This window comes from Ptychodera flava, chromosome 22 (genome assembly GCF_041260155.1).
Source record: "Ptychodera flava strain L36383 chromosome 22, AS_Pfla_20210202, whole genome shotgun sequence".
NCBI classification, from domain to species: domain Eukaryota; kingdom Metazoa; phylum Hemichordata; class Enteropneusta; family Ptychoderidae; genus Ptychodera; species Ptychodera flava.
In genome coordinates, this window is record NC_091949.1 from 14,128,115 (window position 1) to 14,149,816 (window position 21,702).

Here is a 21,702-nt window from a genome sequence, read left to right on the forward strand (position 1 = left end):
GTACTTATCAAATCTCTGTCTTCCATCGCACTTCAAATATCATAAGTTTATAACGTGTTCAGTATCCAGCGTGTTTACCTCAACGTAACGTTAGTGAAGCATTTATAACTGAGATAAAAACCTTACTTGATGTTAGAACATTGTTCCCGCTCCTATGAATTCCCGTTCTGTTTATCACAAACGAGTATTCCCTTATTCTGGTGAATAGGGATTGCATTGTTTTCAATAAAATTTGATCGATTTATTTCTTCCAAGAAGGCGACATATGATACGTATTACGGATCATTAAATATCGACGTCATATTCAACAATTTTTTTTTCTCTCAGTCTCAAAAACAAACCCTGAAAAATTGTTCCTTGCCATTTATGTCGATGGCTGATATTTTATATTGTGTATAAAGCCTGTGAATTGGCATGTATTGGACGGCCTTGGAGCATAGCGAGCTCAGTCTCCTATGTTTTCTTGTTGTTTGTTTGTTTGGTTGTTTGTTTTTTCACGAATACATGAAAATGAAATGCCCGGACAAATACATTGTTGTATAACCTTCTCTGTTCATACTCAAATGTCAGAGTATTAGTTCGGGCAGAGTGTGCGTGCTGTTCTGGATTTCGACTTACATTTTATGTTTTATTTATTGCTGTATTTTAAAGGGAAGTGGTGGTCGGAACTGCGCATGTGCAACTTTCTTGTTTACAAACAATGTATTTCATGCACTATATAGATGCATCATGTCAAAATAGCTGCGACATTTAAATTTTACGATGTACATTAAGACAAACATGTTTTAACTTTCATCAATCGCCAATGTAGCTTGGATACAGTGTTTATATCGGTCGTAGGGGTCCCTAGCGACCTTTGAGCGCCGTTCCGACGACCACCGCCCTTTAAAGAAACATACATCTTCATGTTTCAGCTATGTTGTTTCTTATTCTACATGTGTATTCATAAACAAACAAAAAAGAACACATCGGAGACTGTCTATACTTGGGGTGAACGCGTTGGTAATTTCATAAATATCCACTTGATTTCTTTCATCAAGATAATTAAGAAAAAAGGTGGCTTCTCATTTCATAATCAAGAACATTGCTCTCGTGCACACACACGCATTCACATACAACCTCCCCATCGCTTGTCTTTCTGTCCTTCTTTCATGCGTTATCCAATCATGGGTTCCTCAATCGTGTTTCCATGGCCCCGGCCTTCAAAGTTGTTATTTCCTACAGAATATTGCTAAAAAGTAGGTTTTATTTGAAAAAACTGTTAAAAGCGTTAGGGAATACACAGATGCCTAGGACGTTTCTATGGCGACCACCTTGTCATAAATTCCTCCAAGTGACATGTCCTCCTATTTTTATTAATCACTTCCTTTGGACATATTCACATCCTGTCAACAGCAACCACGCAAATAACCATGAGAGACGTCGAACAATCTATTAGGGTGCATACTTGCCAGTCACATAAATGAATCGTGTAAAATGATCATGGGACCTTTTCTGATTTCGGGCTCACATTTTTGATTTCAGGCTCACATTTGTTAATTTCAGGCTCACATTTGTTGATTTCCGGCTCACATTTGTTGATTTCAGGTTCACATTTGTTGATTTCCGGCTCACATTTGTTGATTTCAGGTTCTCATTTGTTGATTTCAGGCTCACATTTGTTGATTTCAGGTTCACATTTGTTGATTTCTTCACATTTGTTGATTTCTTCACATTTGTTGATTTCAGGTTCACATTTGTTGATTTCTTCACATTTGTTGATTTCCGGCTCACATTTGTTGATTTCAGGTTCACATTTGTTGATTTCAGGTTCACATTTGTTGATTTCAGGCTCACATTTGTTGATTTCAGGTTCTCATTTGTTGATTTCAGGCTCACATTTGTTGATTTCAGGTTCTCATTTGTTGATTTCAGGCTCACATTTGTTGATTTCAGGTTCTCATTTGTTGATTTCAGGCTCACATTTGTTGATTTCAGGTTCACATTTGTTGATTTCAGGCTCTTATTTGTGTATTTCAGGCTCACATTTGTTGATTTCAGGCTCACATTTGTTGATTTCAGGCTCACATTTGTTGATTTCAGGTTCTCATTTGTTGATTTCAGGCTCACATTTGTTGATTTCAGGTTCACATTTGTTGATTTCAGGTTCTCATTTGTTGATTTCAGGTTCACATTTGTTGATTTCAGGTTCACATTTGTTGATTTCAGGTTCACATTTGTTGATTTCAGGTTCTCATTTGTTGATTTCAGGCTCACATTTGTTGATTTCAGGTTCACATTTGTTGATTTCAGGTTCTCATTTGTGTATTTCAAGTTCTCATTTGTTGATTTCAGGCTCACATTTGTTGATTTCAGGTTCTCATTTGTTGATTTCAGGTTCACATTTGTTGATTTCAGGTTCACATTTGTTGATTTCAGGTTCTCATTTGTTGATTTCAGGCTCACATTTGTTGATTTCAGGTTCTCATTTGTTGATTTCAGGCTCACATTTGTTGATTTCAGGCTCTCATTTGTTGATTTCAGGCTCTCATTTGTTGATTTCAGGCTCACATTTGTTGATTTCAGGTTCTCATTTGTTGATTTCAGGTTCACATTTGTTGATTTCAGGCTTGCATTTTTTGATTTCAGGCTCGCATTTGTTGATTTCAGACTCACCTTCGCTGATTTCAGGCTCACACTTGTCATTTTCAGGTTCACATTTTTTAATTCCAGGTTCACATTTGTTGATTTCAGGTTCACGTTTGTTGATTTCAGATTCAGATTTGTTGTTTTCTGGTTCACATTTGTTAATTTCAGACTCGCCTTTGCTGATTTCAGGCTCACACTTGTTGTTTTCAGGTTCACATTTGTTAATTTCAGACTCACCTTTGCTGATTTCAGGCTCACACTTGTTGTTTTAAGGTTCACATTAATTAATTTTAGGTTGCCATTTATTGATTTCAGGCTCATATTTGTTCCACATTTCTACCGTTGTAATTTACAGGCTTTGCGTATTCTCGTAAGAGATCGTACGTACGTATGTGATTATAGCTGTCTATATCTTCAGGTTTCACACAGAGTACTCACCCAAACTCAACGTGTTTGCGAACTATATGCTCATTGCAGCATATGTACAAACTTCAAAGTGGTCACTCCACCAGCAGTATCTGAATCTCTCACTGGATATACTGGAAGGATCACAAATGAAAAGTTATGTATAACAACAAATCCGTATACATGAACATGATTGAAATAGATCCGTAACATATATGCAAAGTCTCCGTGATGATACACATGACACTGGAGTTATCACATTGGTATTTAGCTGTCTGTAGTTCAGTCTTTTTTGTGACATGACTCGTCTCATCCAAAAAGTGCCTCAAGTCATATGGACTGTTGAGCTTTTAAAATTGGTAACAGTTATTTGATGTAGAAACCAACATCTGAAGACGGTTAACTTCGACGAGTAACATGTGCCACATGTGGGGCAAGATGCGCTTAGTGTTCAAAACACCTGGCATCACTTGCCGTCTGTTCTGTGCTGTTTTGCGACTGACTGTGTATTAACGATTTTTGACCTATTACAATGTATTATTTGATTCATGATGGGTATAGGTATGATTGTGATTATTTTCGAAGGTGTCCGTTTGATTTGGCTAGTGTTACTGTCCTGACATCTTCGCTTGCCAAGGTCTCTTGTTAGGGCAGCCGGATGCTTCCCAAAAACAGAGTAGTTAGTGGGAAGTAACGGACCCGTGCGAGCGGACGATGCTGTACTGAAGACGGAAGAATTTCACTGTTACCATTAATAAACGCGCCTTCCATTGGTATTTATTCAGATATTTACTGTGAAAACAGTACAATCTCTTCATTAATCGATTGGAAACGAGGGCGGGGTTCATTTTGATTTCAAATTGATATTATCTTCCTGACGATCTGGCAAATTCCCTATAGGCGTACCAAAAGTTTCCTTGCTGCATCTAAAGTAATACATGCGACCCTTACTTAGTCGATGCCCATCAACGTACAGTGGATTAAAGTCTTTGAGTCGCATGCAGTACTTGCACGGTTAACCAACAGCTAGTCCCTTGTGGTGGTAGGAGGTAGGCCCTACAACCTACTTTATTTGCAGTGAGAGGCCGATAATCAGCTTCATCTAAAAACGAATTAAAATAAATAACACTTTCACAGGAAAGCAAACGCTGTCACCACGGAAATAGTAAATGTCAACAAGAACCATATAAGGGATCCTTCAGTAATTACAGAGGGGTGAGCCGGGGGAATTGGGGGAGGGTCACTTTTTAGAAAATAGTTCAAGGGGGAGGGTCACTTTTTATAAAAAACTATCTTGGGGGGGGGGGAGGGTCACTTTTGACAGAAGCTGATTTTATGGCCAAAACTTTTGATTGTCCGTGTGATATTTCCTGAATAGGAAATCACCAGCAAAATACGTACACATTATCCACAAGCTTCACAAGCAAAGAAGATGCAGTGGTATCCTACACCTTAAACACCTTGAACAGTATTTCGGCCTCGGGAAGCAGTCCGTTTTGGGGTGACTCACAGTCCCTCGGGGTACAGACGTATGCTGTTGCCCACATGACCAGTCAATATGTGTTTTATAACACACCTCATCCGCAGAACAAGTTTTTCCCAACAGGATCGCAATACTTCTGCAAAATGTTCAATGCACCTTTGATTATAGTTTTCGTCCGTTTCGAGTCCTTGTTGGAAACCAGAGCATTCAGTTCTTCTTCAGAAAGTAGGATAAACCTAGAAATTTCTCGACTATCGTTTCGATCGGCCGCAGACGACATCTTTGTTTACATTCCGGTCTGCGCATGCGTCAATGTCGTTTTTGACGTCAGCGGGCATCATTTTTCGGAACTGATGCCTGGAAGGCAACAGTTACAAAAAATGATGCCTGATGACATCGTTTACGTGGATCAGCGCAAAAAGAACGCATCCCACGTGACTATCAATTGGCGAATTAGAATACAGACTGCGAATGAGGTGTGTTATAATTAAAACTGATAAAAGACAAGTATATATCAATTATCAAATGTACATAAATGCAAAGATATTGTCAGTTTTATATTGGTAAAAATTGTGCACAGTTCTCTCATAGACTACCATGTACAGTAAATCAACTTTTCAGTGAAATTCCAAAATCAAATCTCTTGCACAACCACAGACTTATAACCACTCTAGTTATGTTAATAATCAAGCGCACATACATGCACAGATTTACCTAGTTTTGTATTGGAAAAAATTATTCATAGTTTCATCATAGACACCATGGATAGTGAACCAACTTTTTAGATGAAATTCAGAAATCAATTTCTTGTACACAAATGCACATTTTACTTCCCAATTCAAGCAAAGTACATTTAAAGCCCCAACTCCCGTATAAAAGCGCGAGAACCTACGAGAGTGGTCATAATGGTGGGATATTCAAACGTACTCGGTACGCTATGACGTCGTCAATAAAAACCGTTAATTTAGAAATCTACCGATTAATTTTTTCTTGGAAATTGAGGGATATGTGTATAAGTATTTGGAGCACAATATACTTGGTTTCTGACGAAATTAAATTTGAAATGACGTCTGGAACCAGGAAAAGGATAAAATACTTGCCGGTAATATCGCCGGTATAACGTTCGATGTTCAGTTTGAATCTGCATGATTGACATGATATGCAAATTGCAAATGAGTCATGAGCGATACGTTGTTTACTTTTTACGTACGTAGCGTTGATTGTTCAACGCGGGGAAAAAACACCAAATACTCGGAGCGTACCGAAAGATACAAACGCACACACACTGTGTATACAATACATGCAAACACATTTGATTAGGTAGTTCTCTTTTTGGAAAATTTGTTGGTCCTGAAAAGGACCGTTTTCATTTATGTTGGCCTACCTGAGCCGTACATTTTACAGACATGCAGGAAGGCCTATACTGTCATTTATGCCCGACATAAAGTACGTCTGGTATGTTCGGGTTGAGACCACGGACAAGTACCAGCACAAATTCTGGCATGATCTCTCATTTTGTCTGCACTGTCTGTATATCTTCTGTCTTCTTTTCAAATTTCAAGTTTTACCCTCGAGTAAACGTACTGTTGAAGCGCAATCATCGCAATGCGATACGCGTAACTATCGCTTACGCTTAGCTGTTTCCAAAAGTGATATACATTTTCTTTCCCGATCTAAAGCCGTGCATGCCTATGTAACACAAAACAAGTAGCCTCCAGAATCCAATGTGCTGACAAAACCGGGATTTTTTTTGACGCCTGCTATCGCCTTCGGCATATTCGGTCGTCACTGCTGGGTCACTTATGCTGATCAGACGTCGAGTTGACAAACGTCGCCGGCGGCAGCTGAGGTCACCATACCAATCAGTCCCATAAGTTGCACTCAAATGTCCGCGCTCGATCCCCATCACAGCTAGCTCCAATTCATTCCTGGCAAAGAAAATTCCCGAGGCTACCTCTAGTGCTCATCAGTGACCGCTATCTTCATAAAGCCAGTTGACATAGTGTGATTAGCAGTCTGACTCTGACTACCACGCGTTTGTAATGAACTAGTATCGCGACTGCGTGGAGAGTGTAGAAGTGCAAGTGCACTCGATTTTGGCGGGATCGTTCAAAGTAGCGAAATACTAGAACTCACCATTTTATAAGGAGGGATGAACATTGAAATAAATACTCCGAGAGATCATGCGATCACTTTATTTTAGTTGATTAAATATTAACAGGTTTGATTTCTAAAATAAGTATTTTTCAGAAGCTTTTTGAAATAATCATAAGACAACAAATCGACACCACATTTTTTCGGTCACCATAAAACTTGTAATCGAAGCCGGGGGAATAGTCGTCGGTACCCTCCCATCCGCGACAGCGCCGAGTTCATGAGACAACGAAATTTTGAAAAGGAAACTACAACTACCATCCAAGAACTGTGGAAAACTACGTTTTATAATGGAGACACAGCCCTGCCTCGCTAAACTAAGGTAGAATGAGGAAAGGATTGTTTGTAAGACAAAAGCTCTACAAAATTTGGTAGACGACTCGGCCGTTGAGCATTGTGGTAAATGTCCAACGTCGTCCATTGAAATAACCACACTCGATAAATTTGGACATCTAGTAGGCGAATTTGCTGTTCTTTCAGAACTGTTTTGATTTTTTCCCGTTCTTTCCTGAAATGCGGCATTTCTAGGACGGCGTTTGGACAAAACGGTGCTTCATTATCAAGGCAAATACGACTCTGCAATCAAGACTCCCTGCAAGAGTGATGTACACTATGACTGACTGAGCCGAGGAAAACTCCGATAATAGATCCCGTGGCAGGAAAAAACTACTCGTTGGATTTCTGCATCGTTTACCCGTATACAAAGATGCGGATAGCTATTGCCACTGCCATGATATGCATTATGTTGAATCATTCAAAAACGCGCAGAATACAATGACAAACGCTTCGTTTTCGGACGAGAAACGTATACCATGACGCATGAGATCTAAGGAGTGTCGATCGATCGCCGGGCAACGTCATCACGGTTTGTACAAATCCGAGGCGACGCCGCGCCGAACCTCTGCTCCAGTAAGACTCGAAAAAGTCTATGTTCAAGACAAACCTATAGGGGAAATGAGTGGATGTATCGTATGGAAAGTAAATCGTAAAATTGGGTGAAAATAGTATACGTAAAAGTCGCCGTGCAGTCAATGTTTACATTATGCGGCGTGCACGTTCTATTTTTGGAGGTGTTCAACCAGCTGTTTTAATTTGCTACTTTTTGTTCACAAAGATGCCATATTAGTTATGTTTTGCTCCGCCCATTTTTATCGATTTTTCTCGGTAGGGCCCTACCGAGAGTTACCGGTTTAAACACATTATCAAACATATATAATATACAGATATAGCATGTTTTGTGGGGGAAAATTGTCAATAATTTGCCTGATAGACTCCATGTATTATGATTTGATATTTTTGGATGAAGCACTAAATCAGCCACATCTTGCCTTCTTATAGTTGCACAAAATATGGTGACCCTCCCTCAAATGTATGAAATACCATATCTCTTCAAAAATTCTTGCGTGATAAATTGCGACTGTCCCTCCAAAAACACCAGCCCTACCCTCTGTAATTTGTCCCTAACATAACAATTGAACCAACTGTTATGTAAATTAGCTGATACTGTTTCAGTTATTCCTGGGGAGAATACCGCAGTGGTTGGGGGGTGGGGTCAAGTTTTAGAATGTCGGACAAGGGGGAGGGTAACATTTTAAACTGGAGGATAGGGGGAGGGTCACATTTTACGGTACAGATGTGCGCGAAAATCGCCCCCCTGTAATTACTGAAGGCTCCCTAACGAATCATGGGTCGAGTTAGGACTGCGGTTTTTATGCTTGGAAAAAACTAAAATTATTATCCATATTTTGTTTAAATATCGTGTCACGGGAAATCTGGTGTCTTGTTCAGTTGTTCTTAGAAATATTTATAGGTATTCAATGTTAATAGTTTACGAAGGCGTCCTAAAATGTACAAATCGGTGTTTGGAGAATCATGAAAAGTAGTTTTGTCAAGGGCCTCTCCTCGGTTACGGCATAGCTACGCTCCCGTCGAAACCTATAGGTTTTGATGGGGGCGTTGCGTAAAGGGACACTGAGGAGGGCGCCCTATGGAGTAGAACACGAGGAACGACACGCACTTTCATTGAAACAGGCAGATATGCTCACTTTTATTTCACCTTTAACATGAAGAGTACAGTAAAACGTATTACACGTCTGTTGAAGTTGGCGGGAAAGAGAGTTAAAATATACAAACAAACCGACGGCGTAGTATATGAACAAATCACAGACCAGGGTAGATGTCGGCTGAATGCGAGGGGAAATTTGTGGCTCAAAGTTTGTACGTTTAAAACAACGTACTGTATTCACAATTGGTGTATTGGCCTAGAGAATAACACTATCGCCATAACGCGGCGATATCGTGGCTCCATTATCACCACAGTCATAAAATCATACCCGTCTGAACATAATATATGTTAATGAGTTACACAGAAATCACTCTCAAAAAATGAAAGTCAACAGAAGTGATTGATTTAAATTCCCAATATGAAACGCAAAGTTACTCGAGAACGTATCCGTTCTCCTGATCCCGGGTTGGAAGCAGATGCCCCTCTACCGAACGGTCCTTACTGTCAAGACCACAGAGTAAGAACCGGATCCGTATTGGTAAAGTTTGAAATTTACATAGTCTTATTGGTGGTAATTGTTATGTACAATTTAATTGGTTCCTCAAGAAAAAGTCGATTGTTTTCGTAAAGGAGCATGCGATCTGTGTTCTTCAACATCAGATGTGCCTTGTTTACTTTACTTTGGAAAGTTGATCGATCACATAATGCTGAACAAATTCTCGCAAGGTACTTAGTTCATTTATTGACTTTAGAAAGAAAAGTGTATGTAATCATGATCTCTGTGGCATATGCGAACAACGGCGCAATATTAAACATTTTGCAGAAAGAAAAAAACCCTGAAAGCGACATACGGCCTGAATTCACTACAATTGATTTCACTGTCACTATTTTTAATTTTCTTTACATGCCATAGACAAAAATTAGACTATTTCGAAATTTTTCAGTTTGAAAACTGTCTCCTTTTTTGTTATTACACAGTGCGTTTTATAAATATTTACAAAACTGACTATGATTTCGGCAGCGTATACTTAGGCTCTTTCATGTACAAAACCTGGCGTTATAATCCAGGCAAACCTTTATAGTTCAATGGCACCCTTCATGAAATAGAAAATTTGCCTTCCTGCAGAAAGCAGAATGATCAGCTAAGCTTTGCCTTAACAATATCCTTCAAACAGGCTATGTCAGACGACAGAGTACGAAGTGTGTCTCGAAGTTGGTCGTTCTCATATTCCATGTAGGACGACCTGGCAAATTGTAAGTTTTCGAGCGTTCTGGCAACATCGGGGAGTGAATTGAACAGGGAATTTTTGCCGGCATTGATTGGCGACTGGAGATCAAGCATCGCTTGGGCCTGGGCAGTGGCATTCAAGCTCTGCTGTCTATGAGCGGCGTCCAACTGGAAAAGTAGCGGCTGAACTAGCATGTTTGGAATCGCTGGTACCTGAGGTAGGATCTTTGCCGTGGGTACGATACTCGGACCCGGTGCTATAGGTCTCTGCGGAGTCGGGAACAGGCCCGCCCTGGACAACGCGTCGAGGGCGCTTACCGTTCCTTCGCCGCTGTGGATTTCGTTGTGTTTGGCAAGGTTTGCCTCGGTCAAGAAAGTTTGACCAACTGTGGTTCGGATAGTCTCGTCAGCTTTAGCCGATTCGTTTTTCCTTTCAAATGTGTTCGGTTGGGTAAGGGCGTCACTGCCCGAGGCGTTACCAGTAGCAACAGTTGCTGCTGTATCTATGGTGCATTGGCGGTTGTCCGGAACGCCTTCAGGTTTGTATTTCAGTCTTAGCTTGTGTGGCAGTCTTCGATTGTCTTCCAGTTTGGACGAGCTTGTGTTGCTCTGATCGGACTCTGGGGTTGAGGAACGCGAGAGTGTCACCGTACATGGGACACTGGGCACAACCTTGGGCCTTTCTGCCGGCCCCACTGCACCCTCACCATGGTCGTTTTGGCAACGCCCTTTAACATGGATTAAATCTGGCATCTTCTTTTTCGGTTTCTCGGCGTCATTCTCAGCGCGACGAGCCTCGCCAAGGACCGGAGCCGGGGCTGCAGGAGGCACATGTTTAGCGGTGTTTACTTCAGATAGATCGCACATCTCCTCATTACGTGTTGCAGCAGCCGTGACTTTGTCTTCCTTACCATGCTGGTCAATGCCAAAACGTTTCTTCAGGGAAACTAATTCAGCCTTCAAGCGGCAGTTTTCATCAGTCAGTGCCAGTAAGCGTTGCTCCATCATCATGTCGTTCATTCTTCTCTTCTCTCTCGATCTCTTCGCTGCCTCGTTGTTCTTTCTCCGCTTGTTCCAGTAGCAGTCGTCTTTCCTCTCGTCCGGGGTGAACTCCCGCCTCTTCCGAGACGCGATGATGTCGCTCTTCACCTCAGCTAGGCTGCCATCCCCATTGGTGATGTTACACGCCTGGGCAGTCTGACCCGACAGGAAATTCCCCTGGAAGGGGAACACCTGTGTCAGGGTAATTGGTACTGGATAGGGCTCTTGTCGCGGCATTGAAATCGGCGGCATTTTCGTCATCGCGGTTTTCGATGGTTCCGTAGCTCGCTTTCCCTGGGCGCTGTCGTTGGTCATTGTAGCCCCTTCTCCAAGTCCTGAAATTGAAGAAAGTAACAGTAATAATAATAATAAGAAGAAGAAGAAGAAGAAGGAGACAAAAATCTAATGTCTTCGATATAAAAGGGCCAGAAACTGTAACTGTCGATAAACTTTTTTCACTATTTTTTGTTTTTAATATCAATTACAGGTTCTCGTTTAGTCAATAATGCATGTTGAGATACACGGTGTTCAGTATGTCAAGTCAGTCTGTCCGTGTCTAGGTAGATTGTTATTGGTGACGAGTGAATTCTGGTCGGGACAAGAATTCAAATGTAAATAATATTACACGGATAAAAAACTTGAACGTTACCACAAATGGCGTTATTCTTTATTAATCAGAACAAATAAAAAGACGATATTGTCACCGTTAGATGATGTTGTCTTGGTTTCCCAGGCTGCACTTCTAGGCTTTCATCCGCCCGGATGATGAGAGCCCCGAAGTGCAGTCTGGGTAACCAAGACTACAGAAGACGCAATCAGTCCTTGGGAGAGTGTTTGTAGATGATGGAAAACAACATCGTTAAAAGTAATGGCTGATGTCCCTTTCAATCTTCACCCTACTGACGCTATGTGGCTTTTTTGTGTTGTTTTGCTTTTTTCTGATTGATAAAGACTAATACCATTTATGGTACAGAGTTCAAGTTTTCTATCCGTGTAAAATGCGCTGATATTTTTACAATGTTTTAAAAATGCATAAATTTGTAACATAGACAACTCAGCTGCAACTGCAGCTCGCTGATTGACTCTTAAGAAAACTGTAATGTGAAAGTGAATATGCCAGGCTGGTTTGCGGTATTACGATGGATAAATATGTAGGTAAACTTTGGGACCGTAAATTGAAGTCTTAAAATTCCCGAGGTTTTACGCAACTCGTGGACGAATGTTTAATCTAGTGTTCTGCCTTTACGGTGGCATGCTCTGTTAATAGCGGAATTCAAACCAACATGACATGATTCCATTGATGTATGTGATAATGTCGAGAAAAATAAACCAAAGTCTTTCCCAGCAATGAAATGCAATTACAATAAATTTAATGAAAGAAAGTGTATATTCTTGTTTAACAACAAATCATGGCCACAAGTGTAACCATGAACCAATGATATGAAGGTAAAATAGTTGTGAACAAAATTGGAAACCAAGCGGGAAAATGCATCATTTTTTCATATGTAATATAGGGGGAAATTGCTAGGATGTCTGGACGATGGTTTTGCCCAAATCAACATTACATTGCCAATAGTCAAATCCGATTCCAATCATTTTAATTCGTCTAAGATCGGTGGCTGTTATTTTCGAAAACAATTCAGTCTTGTTTTTTCGTGTGAAAGCACTTTAGGGGAACACCATTTGATTTCGGGGGGGGGTATGGAGGATTTTGAGAAAAAAAAAATTGTCGCCAGGTGAGATAGAAGGAAAAAAAAATTGATCCCGCCATGACCTGAGAAAAAAAAATTGTCATAACAGACAGAAGTGAAAAAAAAAATTGTCACAATGCACCAGAAATTAGCAAAATTTGGAAACCCTATTCTCATGTATTCTTTGCCGGCGCGCCGCCATAGGCGGCGCAAATTTTTTTACCACAAGCAATTCTTATGTTTTTCCCATGCAGCACTTATGATATAAGCATGCACTACATAGGTCTACTTACACCTCAGTGCACTCAATGTTTTCCTTCCCTTTTCTGACCCAAGAAATCATATTTCATGATTTCTGTTGCAATATCTCAATGGCATAGGCACTATCTAAAGGGGACTTTTTGACTTCTGTAAATTGTGAAAATTTTAAAACACAAGACAGGAGTCGATAAACTAGTGTTAAAATCAATATATTATTCTCTTAATATAAATACATTAGGAAGATGTACAAGTTGACAATGAAAAATTGAGGAACAACAAATGTAATGAAATACAAGGGAGAGGGTCACTAAAAAAATTGAAAACTTCAGGGGGCGTTACTCAAAATGTGGAGAGGAAGAAGGGGGACGGGGTTACTCAATTTTTTTTTTGCGAAATAAATTGAAACACATCTCAGATTGCACCATTGCACACATCCATTTCTCAAAATTTTCAATGCGAGAGGGGGCACCCCCTCTCGTGCTCTCCCCCCTTGAGTCTTCTAACAGTGTTACTGGTAAAGGACAAATTTAAAATACCTATCGGATTGCACTACACTGCACCGTAGCGCACATCAATTTCTCAAAATTTTCACAGGATCTAGGACAAAACTGAACTGTTGTGAATTCATCCTTTATTATCACAGAAACGTGTTTACATTAACCTCAGTTCAATGACCATTTTGACAGTTAAACATATCATATTCATGCTTTTCATTAGAAGCTGGCAGCTGGAGAAATGACACAAGAAGGTCACAGATTTCCGTTCCTGTATATTTATTTATCTTCAGTCTCTGGCAAACAGAACTGTTTTTCACAAATTGTATTGTCATTGTTTGGTTGTTGAATATTGTGACACAAACACTGATCATGCATAAAATGTAAAAAAATATTGCAGTGTTTTCAATGTCATTTTCAAACAGTTTTACCAAATGCAAAATAACCTGAAATTCCTCTCAGATTGCACCATTAAACATATCAATTTCCCAAAATTTCCAATACGAGAGGGGGAAACCCCCTCTCGTGCTCTCCCCCTTGGGGTGTTCTAACAGTTTCACTTAGTAAAAAATTAAAAAACACCTCTCAGATCGCACCAGACTGCACCATTGCATACACCAATATCTTAAACTTTCCATGCAAGATAGGGGAAAGCCCCTGTGACACTTTCCCCCTAAGCCTCTCACGTGTTCTCCCCCTGTACTTTCAAATTCTGCCCGGTCAGATATCCTAGTGAAAACCCTGTCATAATACCCATCCAAATTAAACAATATACTGTATGGTTAGATACTGCGTGAGCTTTTATATCTTTATTTTATTGTGACTTGCAATTTCATTTTGATGGGTTCACCTTTTTTGAACCATCATGAGATAACTGATGATAGTCTACCAGAGTACATCCGGATTTCAAAGGTCTTTACTGTTGCTGTATTTTGTAAATTTTACAAATACATGTATTTGTATTTAACTTTCTAAGTGGGGGATCAGTCAAAATTTCAGAGTTAGAGAGGGGAGTTACTCAAATTCATCATGGTTGACGGGGGTGGTGGGGGGTGGTGTCACTTGAAATTTCTGAGTTTCAGGCCGTTAATAATGACGGCTCCCTTATATACAACGCATCACAAACTTGATGACAAAGAAAAAAAAATTTGCATTGCTACTCCATTTGGAAAAAAAAAATTGATGCAGCTCTGACAGTAGAAAAAAAAATTGCTGTCACTGTGACAGGGAAAAAAAATTTGCTCCCATACCCATTTCCTCCATACCCCCCCCCCCAAAATCAAATGGTTCTCCCCTTATCAAACCTTAAAAGAGACCTCATTCACGCATGGAGGTAGCAAACGAAGAATGTATACATTTTTTTGTGGGTTCTGTCAATTGTACATTGGCTGAGCCACGGTGCTAGGGTGGGGGGCCGGGCGTTCGGAGGCTGGGCTGTATTAGCACGAAAGTTTCGAGTTAAGCATAGTGCTGCAATAGCACAGACGCAGAACAAGATTTATTTTACCCCACCGCCCCCCTCATTGCCACAGCTAAATCCCTAAATATGATTATTTTTCCTGGTAATACAGAGCCAGATGTGTACGTGCTGATCGATGAGGAAAACACATCCAGTGCGCAAGCGCGTGGATAACCCAAGGTCACTTTGTGCTTGTTACGCAATATATATGCAAATACTGGTAGTCTCAGCACATAGGTCAACCACAGGCGACCCAATAAGTACTACTGAGTTTTTCAGTGTTTTCTCTATCATTTTCTCTTCTTTCTTCATGCTCTGAATGATCGGAATAAATGAAATAAATGGTTTATATAACATAACCTAGCCTCTGTGACTCTTTATTTATTTTACACTCCATTACAAGGACGTATATCTCTCATACACACATGCTGTAATTAATTAGTCAACACAACTAATTATGCTAATCCGTGGACTTATCAGGGATTTTATGGGTTGGTCAACATCGCGAAAGATAGGAATGGTTACTTTTCATTAACATCACTATCTTTCCGATGTTGACCAACCTCTGATAAGTCCACGGATTAGCATAATTAGTTGTGTTGACTAATCAATTACAGCATGTGTGTATGAGAGATATACGTCCTTGTAATGGAGTGTAAAATGAATAAAGAGTCAAGAGGCTATAGGTTAGGCTATATAGTCATTTATTTTATTTACTACGATCAGTCAGAGCATGAAGAAAGGAGAGGGGCTGACAGTGACAGAGAAAACTGAGAAAACTCAATAATAAGCTTATCAATATGTATGGGCCGCCTATGGGTCAACTAGACCTAATATTGTGAGGTAACTGCGAATGTATAAATAGCTTATCCCTCAGCAGCTTTCATTGTCCATGGAGGTAAAAAATAGAAGTCGAAGTCAGCCGCCGATACATTAGCTGTTTGATGATTTTTTGCCGTTTATATATTGCACATTCAGTTTGAAAATTTATACACAGGCCTTCCCTGCGCGCTGCGAGAGTAAGAGAAGCGAGGTCGGCTAGCATCGTATCGTGACCCGATTGTTATGTAACACTGGTTCATTATCGCATGCACCCATGCCGTTCCGGATCTCAGATCAAGAGCTTATGAATATTAACAAGGACGTACTTGGACTGAAAAAGACCGGTGTCCTGTATCGCGTGTACAGCTTGCTTTACCACTATCACAGTGAAGGGACAGTGGTACAATCTTTTTATACTCCTTGTTTTGCTAGACTCAAAGATGTCACCATGGGCATTTCGGAATTAAAGCGACCTTCCCCTTCGCAAGCGTAAATGTGTTACGTAAGTTTACAACAGGAATGTTCCACTTTGTGAATATAACTTTTTCGTAAAATCATGGAGGTCTTTCTTTCTACCTCCATGGTAAAATCGATTCGTTTGGTGCGACTATTGCGAGTTTCTTTTACGAGAAAAGTTACTTTCGATTAAAATCTTAAAACACGCAGAGACCAAACAGCAAACGAAATAAACAAGCACGCGCGTTTTTGTAAGAAATCTACTATGTCCTGTTCTCCCCGGCATGGCCTTGAATGTGGCGGGCCACCGAGTCTCATCGTCGACTTTGTAATTTTCATCGAAATCATGATATTTTTTTCAGTAATGTGTGAATTTACGTCACAAAAAGTGACAATTAAATGGAGATGATGAGAGAAAAATGCACATAAAAAACTGCACGACAGCACGCAGAACGACGCACCGCGCAACGTGCATGAAGATGCACGTGTACGACGCTTCAATGCGAGTTTATTGTCTTCCGTAAAAGGAAAGGGGTGACACTTGCTAACATTTCAAAGAAAACATAAAAAAGTAAGATATTACGCGAATGAATTTCAAAGAAAACTGGAAAGGAAAATCCCATCTCAATGTTTTCTTTTACATGGCAAACTGTCACTAAAATCTATTGTGCGTACTAACTTGTTCACAGACCTGGCAATCACGTATCAGGGGTTATGTTATCTACATTTTACCTGTATTGTTATTTTATGGCCGGGTTGACGCTTTCAAATTCAGCAATACTTCTCGTCAAGATATGCTGCCGGACTTGACATTAATTTCAATATATCTTGTGCATGCTGACATAGACTTCTCAAACTCGTATTTTTATCTTTGTTTCCACGTTTGTTTGATTCTCAACTATTCCATGAATCTGCACGAATGTACGTTAAATGCAGCGAAAAAAATTGCAACAACCTCAAAAGAGCACAAACGGGTGAAACAAAAGCAATTCTATGTTCCTACCTGTATCAGCTGAAACGAATTATTACAGATACCCGACTTCGGGACGGCTAAGCAAGTAGAGACAGCGATCGGACTATTATGTGGCGAGTCTCTGGGACCATTTGAATGAACGTAATAGAATCGCTCCATTCACATACTGGGCAACGTATTACGTAAACCCATCAAGCATGCGCACAATCAGCTGCATTGACAAATAGTCTTTTATTGTAGAATTTTATTCAAAGGCCTGTGTTTGTTTTCAAATCATTATTAGACAAATATGGTTTTTTAACTCATCGTGGGCCTTTGCATGGTAACAAGTGATTCACACAAATAAAATCGCTCTGTCCGAAAATGACAGACCTCATTTATTGTTAATCTGCCCTACTGCTTCAACAGGGGACTCCTTTCGGGCCATCGAACGATTTTCGCCCTTGGTTCGAAGCTTACGTAAGTATTACCATGGAGGCTATTGGCATGGTATTACCATGACAATAAGGCGCATATAAATTACACATCAACATGCGTAATGCTAAGCATTGTGGAGGGACCGTGTGCAAAGCAAGTGTTTGCTATGTTCCTTATTTCTAGAATAGTACAAATCAATTATAAGGGTCAGAATTTACCAACCCAAATCCACCTGTAGGGTAGAACGTGGTTTTTTATTGTCCCCAAGTCCCCCTACAGTTGGATGCGTGTAGCCGTACTTGGTATGTCACCGGTGCTAGGCATTCACAAACTCCGCCTCGTGTTTTACGGAACTTGCTGATATGTAGATCACACCACCCCTTGACTTTTTGCATACTGATGGCTAGACTTGAATAGAGCGAAACAATAACGCGAACATAACATAACACCTGGTTTAGAATATGCAATACTATTGTTGACAATTATACAGCTTTGTCAAAACTAGTGAATTTTGTGACCTCATCCCCTAAATAATTAAGCTTACTGATAAACGTATCCGATTATCCAGTATTGTGGCCCCAGATGTTTTCGGTTCTGCAACTACAAATTCCCTGTCATTGCCAAAACTATAAGTAATAGCAATAATGTACCCCCTCCCGGCCCATAATGGACTCAAACTATGCGTTCCAAACTTGAAATGTACTCTGTTTCGCCTCGTACATTGTGTTGTGCCAAGTTCCCTTTCATCCGTTGTGTGGTCCGGAAAGGGGTACATTATTGCGTAAATATAAACCTAAAATGCTTAACTTTTACCTCCATAGTCAGAACCATATTTTGGGAATACTTCGCACTATGAACATTAAATTGTATTGATACTAGTGGACAGGACTCCAAACTGTTGGTATGATTTTGGGAGTATAACTGTACTGTGTATACACATGGATACACATGGTATACAGAACAAAATTCTTGGAAACAAGGACCGGGTAGACGATGTAGGTACCCTCCATATCGTTCTGTTAGATATTAGTATATTTTGGAACTTGACTTACAAGCGCGTACGCTTCTGGTTTACATGACTTCCCATATAATATCCTGTTTCGGTGTTGCGCTACGCGTAGACAGTACAGTAGAGGAGGCCCTCGCCCCATACACATTTACTGTCGACAAGGAACAGGTAAAATTTCGCCGGCCACGAGCACTGTGGTCAGCAAGCGACCATATGCGCATGATCAGAACAGGTATCTTGGTCACGTTCGCTGTGGTCATTCCCGGTAACGTCATCCCCTTGACAGTCGGAATCATCATGATCCTGTTTCGAAATGCATCGAAATGTCACAGAACCATGCAAATCCTATAAGATAACACATAACGTCAAAACATGAGAAGTTAAATTTATAGCGTTCCTAGACAGTACGTACCGATCATAAGAACTCTGTACACGCAAATATGAATTTGAGATATACTAGTAATTTCCTATGTATTTTCCATGTCAGTCTTACAAAGCCGGTTCAATTCTCGTGTAGCCGAATGCGAATTTAATCACATGCGGCATGTTAAAGGGGCAGTCTTCAATCTGTGGTTCTCGCATTAGTTCTAGTTGAAATTAAGTACTTCAGTGTCCTTTGCTTTTTAAAGAAATCTGTGTCAAGTTGGTTAATTGCTTTTAGATATGGCTGATAAACAGCCTTCCCCTTACAGCAACGGTGGGATTGGCAAGGCGATCTCAATTTTCAGACATACCCCCTAGGCACCCGACGTCGAACAGGTACACATCGCTTGGGTTACATAATCACAATTTGCAACAGCCACTGCAATCGATAACTACTAAACTATGGAGGGAATGCGTATGGCCTTCCACGCAATCTGCACCTGGTTACATTTAGCGGGACAATGTAGTAATAACCTTTGTCACACAGAGTGACGTAACACCGTAATCAAACTCACTGTTCCTGTAAGTAGGTCACCAATGCCATGAAATCGATCTCATCTCCACGATATCTGCTTTTCAAACTTCTCTCAAACCTCTAACCCTGATATTTTGATTACATTTGGTTTAAAGATTCCTAGGGATAATGTTAAATCTATTCTAAAATGCCGAGAGTCACAAAGGAAAGCACAGGAAAGTAATTATGTTATTGAGATATCAAGTACACAGACAATTAAAATTTTCGGCGCGCCCTCTGGGCAACCCATTGTTATCATCTTTAGTTTTTTGGCCTGCTTTTCGGGCACACTATTTTTTAGAATATCTGACAATATAGGCGTGCCATAAATCTTTCATCTTCGGGGCACCATTTGGTCACAACATTTTCATAATATCTGAATTCAGGTGAGGTGGGCCGGGGAATTCGGGGGAGGGTCACTTTTTTGAAAACTGTCCAAGGGGGAGGGTCATTTTATATAAAGCTATCTCGGGAGAGGGTCACAGATTTTACGGCCAAATTTTAGGTTGTCCGTGTGATATTTCCTCATTAGGAAATCACCAACGAAAACCATTGATTCTTTGAAATACACACACATTATCGACAAGCTTAGTTATAGCTGATGAAAGACAAGATATAAAAACATATGAGACAGATGGAAAAGTGTATATCAATTATCAAACGTCTATAAATGGACAAATATTGTATGTTTTATGTTTTATATTGGAAAAAAATGTTCATAGTTCTCTCTCATAGACAACCACGCATAGGGAATCAACATTTCGGTGAAATTCCAAAATCCAATTTCTTGAACAGACATACACTTGTAACCACCCTAGTCTAATCAAATACATTAATATCAACAATCAAGCGTACATAAATACACACATTTACCTAGTTTTGTAGTGGTTAAAAATTATTTATAGTGTCCTTATAGACTGCTGTGTATAGTGAATCAACATTTCAGTGAAATTCCAAAATCCAATTTCTTGTACACACATGCACGTTTTACTTCCCAGTTGAAGCAGAGTACATTTCCATATATTATCAAACATATATAAATGTACAGATGTGGCTTGTTTTGCAGGGGAAAATTGTCAATAATTTGCCTGATAGATTCCGATGTATGATGATTTGATATTTTTTGTTGAAGCACTATATCAACCACATCTTGCTTTCTTTTAGTTGTGCATAATATGGACTTGTAAACAAGAATATTTGTCGTACATAAGTGGTTCCCGCTATGTAAAGGAATTTTGAACGCTTCAAAATCGCCAGGATTTTTACGCAAGGGTAAGCTTACGTAAATACTTCATCAATTTTTGACTACTCTTTAGATGAACCCACTCCTTAAATTGGTACAAGTTGTAAACATTACAATAATAAAAAAAACCCCAGACAACTGAAAGGGGTTAACTGAACTTTTGCACAGTAACTATACCATACAATATTTTCGTGCAACGAAAATTTCATTTGCTATGCAAAATTTCGCTTCATTTTGGCATGGTAGTTCCAGTTTTTGTCTCATCCTTGAAACGTTGTGTAAAGTTTTGGCTAAGACTTATAGAAATGCCATCACACAGGTTGCCTCGTCAAGCGTATGATATTCTTATTAAGTTAGATTCTCTGGGAAGGCAAACATGGGTGACTTCTTTGAAACATGTATTATTTTCATATGGCTTTGGATATACGTGGTTAGCACAAGAAGTTGGAAATAAGGATTTATTTTTATATGAGTTTGAATTAAGAGTGAAAGATGTCTGTAAACAGCAATGGTGGGTTAACATAAGTGGAAAACCAAAAATGCGTAATTATGTTAATATCAAAAGTGCACTTGAACCTGAAAAATACTTGACCCTTCAACTTAATTTTAAATTTCTTCAGTTGTTTGCTTGTTTTCGTTGTGGGTGTCTTCCATTAAATATTGAAGAAGGTAGACACACGGGCATAATATCTAGTGAAAGATATTGTACCTTATGCAATCTTAACAAATTTGAGGATGAATTTTAACAAATTTGAGGATGAATTTCACTTCTTATTAGAATGTCCTGCCTATAAAGACTTTCGTGTACTTTATATTTCAAGTGAAACTTACATTCATCCAAATTATTGTAAATTTAACCGTTTGCTACAATCATCAAATGAAGGAACGTTACGCAAGCTGTGTATATTTATTTATAAGGCATTTAATTTCCGAAAACAATGTCTCAGTAAATAATTTTCCTAACGATTGTAAATACTTTATTTCATACCATATTTA

At 39.6% G+C, this 21,702-nt stretch overlaps 2 protein-coding genes across 2 annotated transcripts; both read right to left on the reverse strand.

The window, feature by feature from the left end:
- Positions 1-1,506: 1,506 nt before the first annotated feature.
- Positions 1,507-2,685, reverse strand: LOC139123353 (uncharacterized). The gene has a single exon (XM_070689503.1). The coding sequence runs from the start codon at positions 2,683-2,685 to the stop codon at positions 1,507-1,509; it is 1,179 nt and encodes a 392-aa protein (XP_070545604.1).
- A 6,002-nt stretch (positions 2,686-8,687) lies between these two features.
- LOC139122743 (uncharacterized) lies at positions 8,688-17,284 on the reverse strand. The gene is made up of 2 exons (XM_070688423.1): positions 17,131-17,284; positions 8,688-11,279 (listed from the first exon to the last, which is right to left on the reverse strand). The coding sequence occupies exon 2, from the start codon at positions 11,257-11,259 to the stop codon at positions 9,814-9,816; it is 1,446 nt and encodes a 481-aa protein (XP_070544524.1). The 5' UTR covers positions 11,260-11,279; positions 17,131-17,284; the 3' UTR covers positions 8,688-9,813.
- Between the last annotated feature and the right edge of the window lie 4,418 nt (positions 17,285-21,702).

Coding starts and splice junctions, on each gene's coding strand:
- LOC139123353 (XM_070689503.1), bottom strand. CDS start 2,685: ATGACAAGTGTGAGCCTGAAATCAGCGAAGGTGAGTCTGAAATCAACA.
- LOC139122743 (XM_070688423.1), bottom strand. CDS start 11,259: ATGACCAACGACAGCGCCCAGGGAAAGCGAGCTACGGAACCATCGAAA.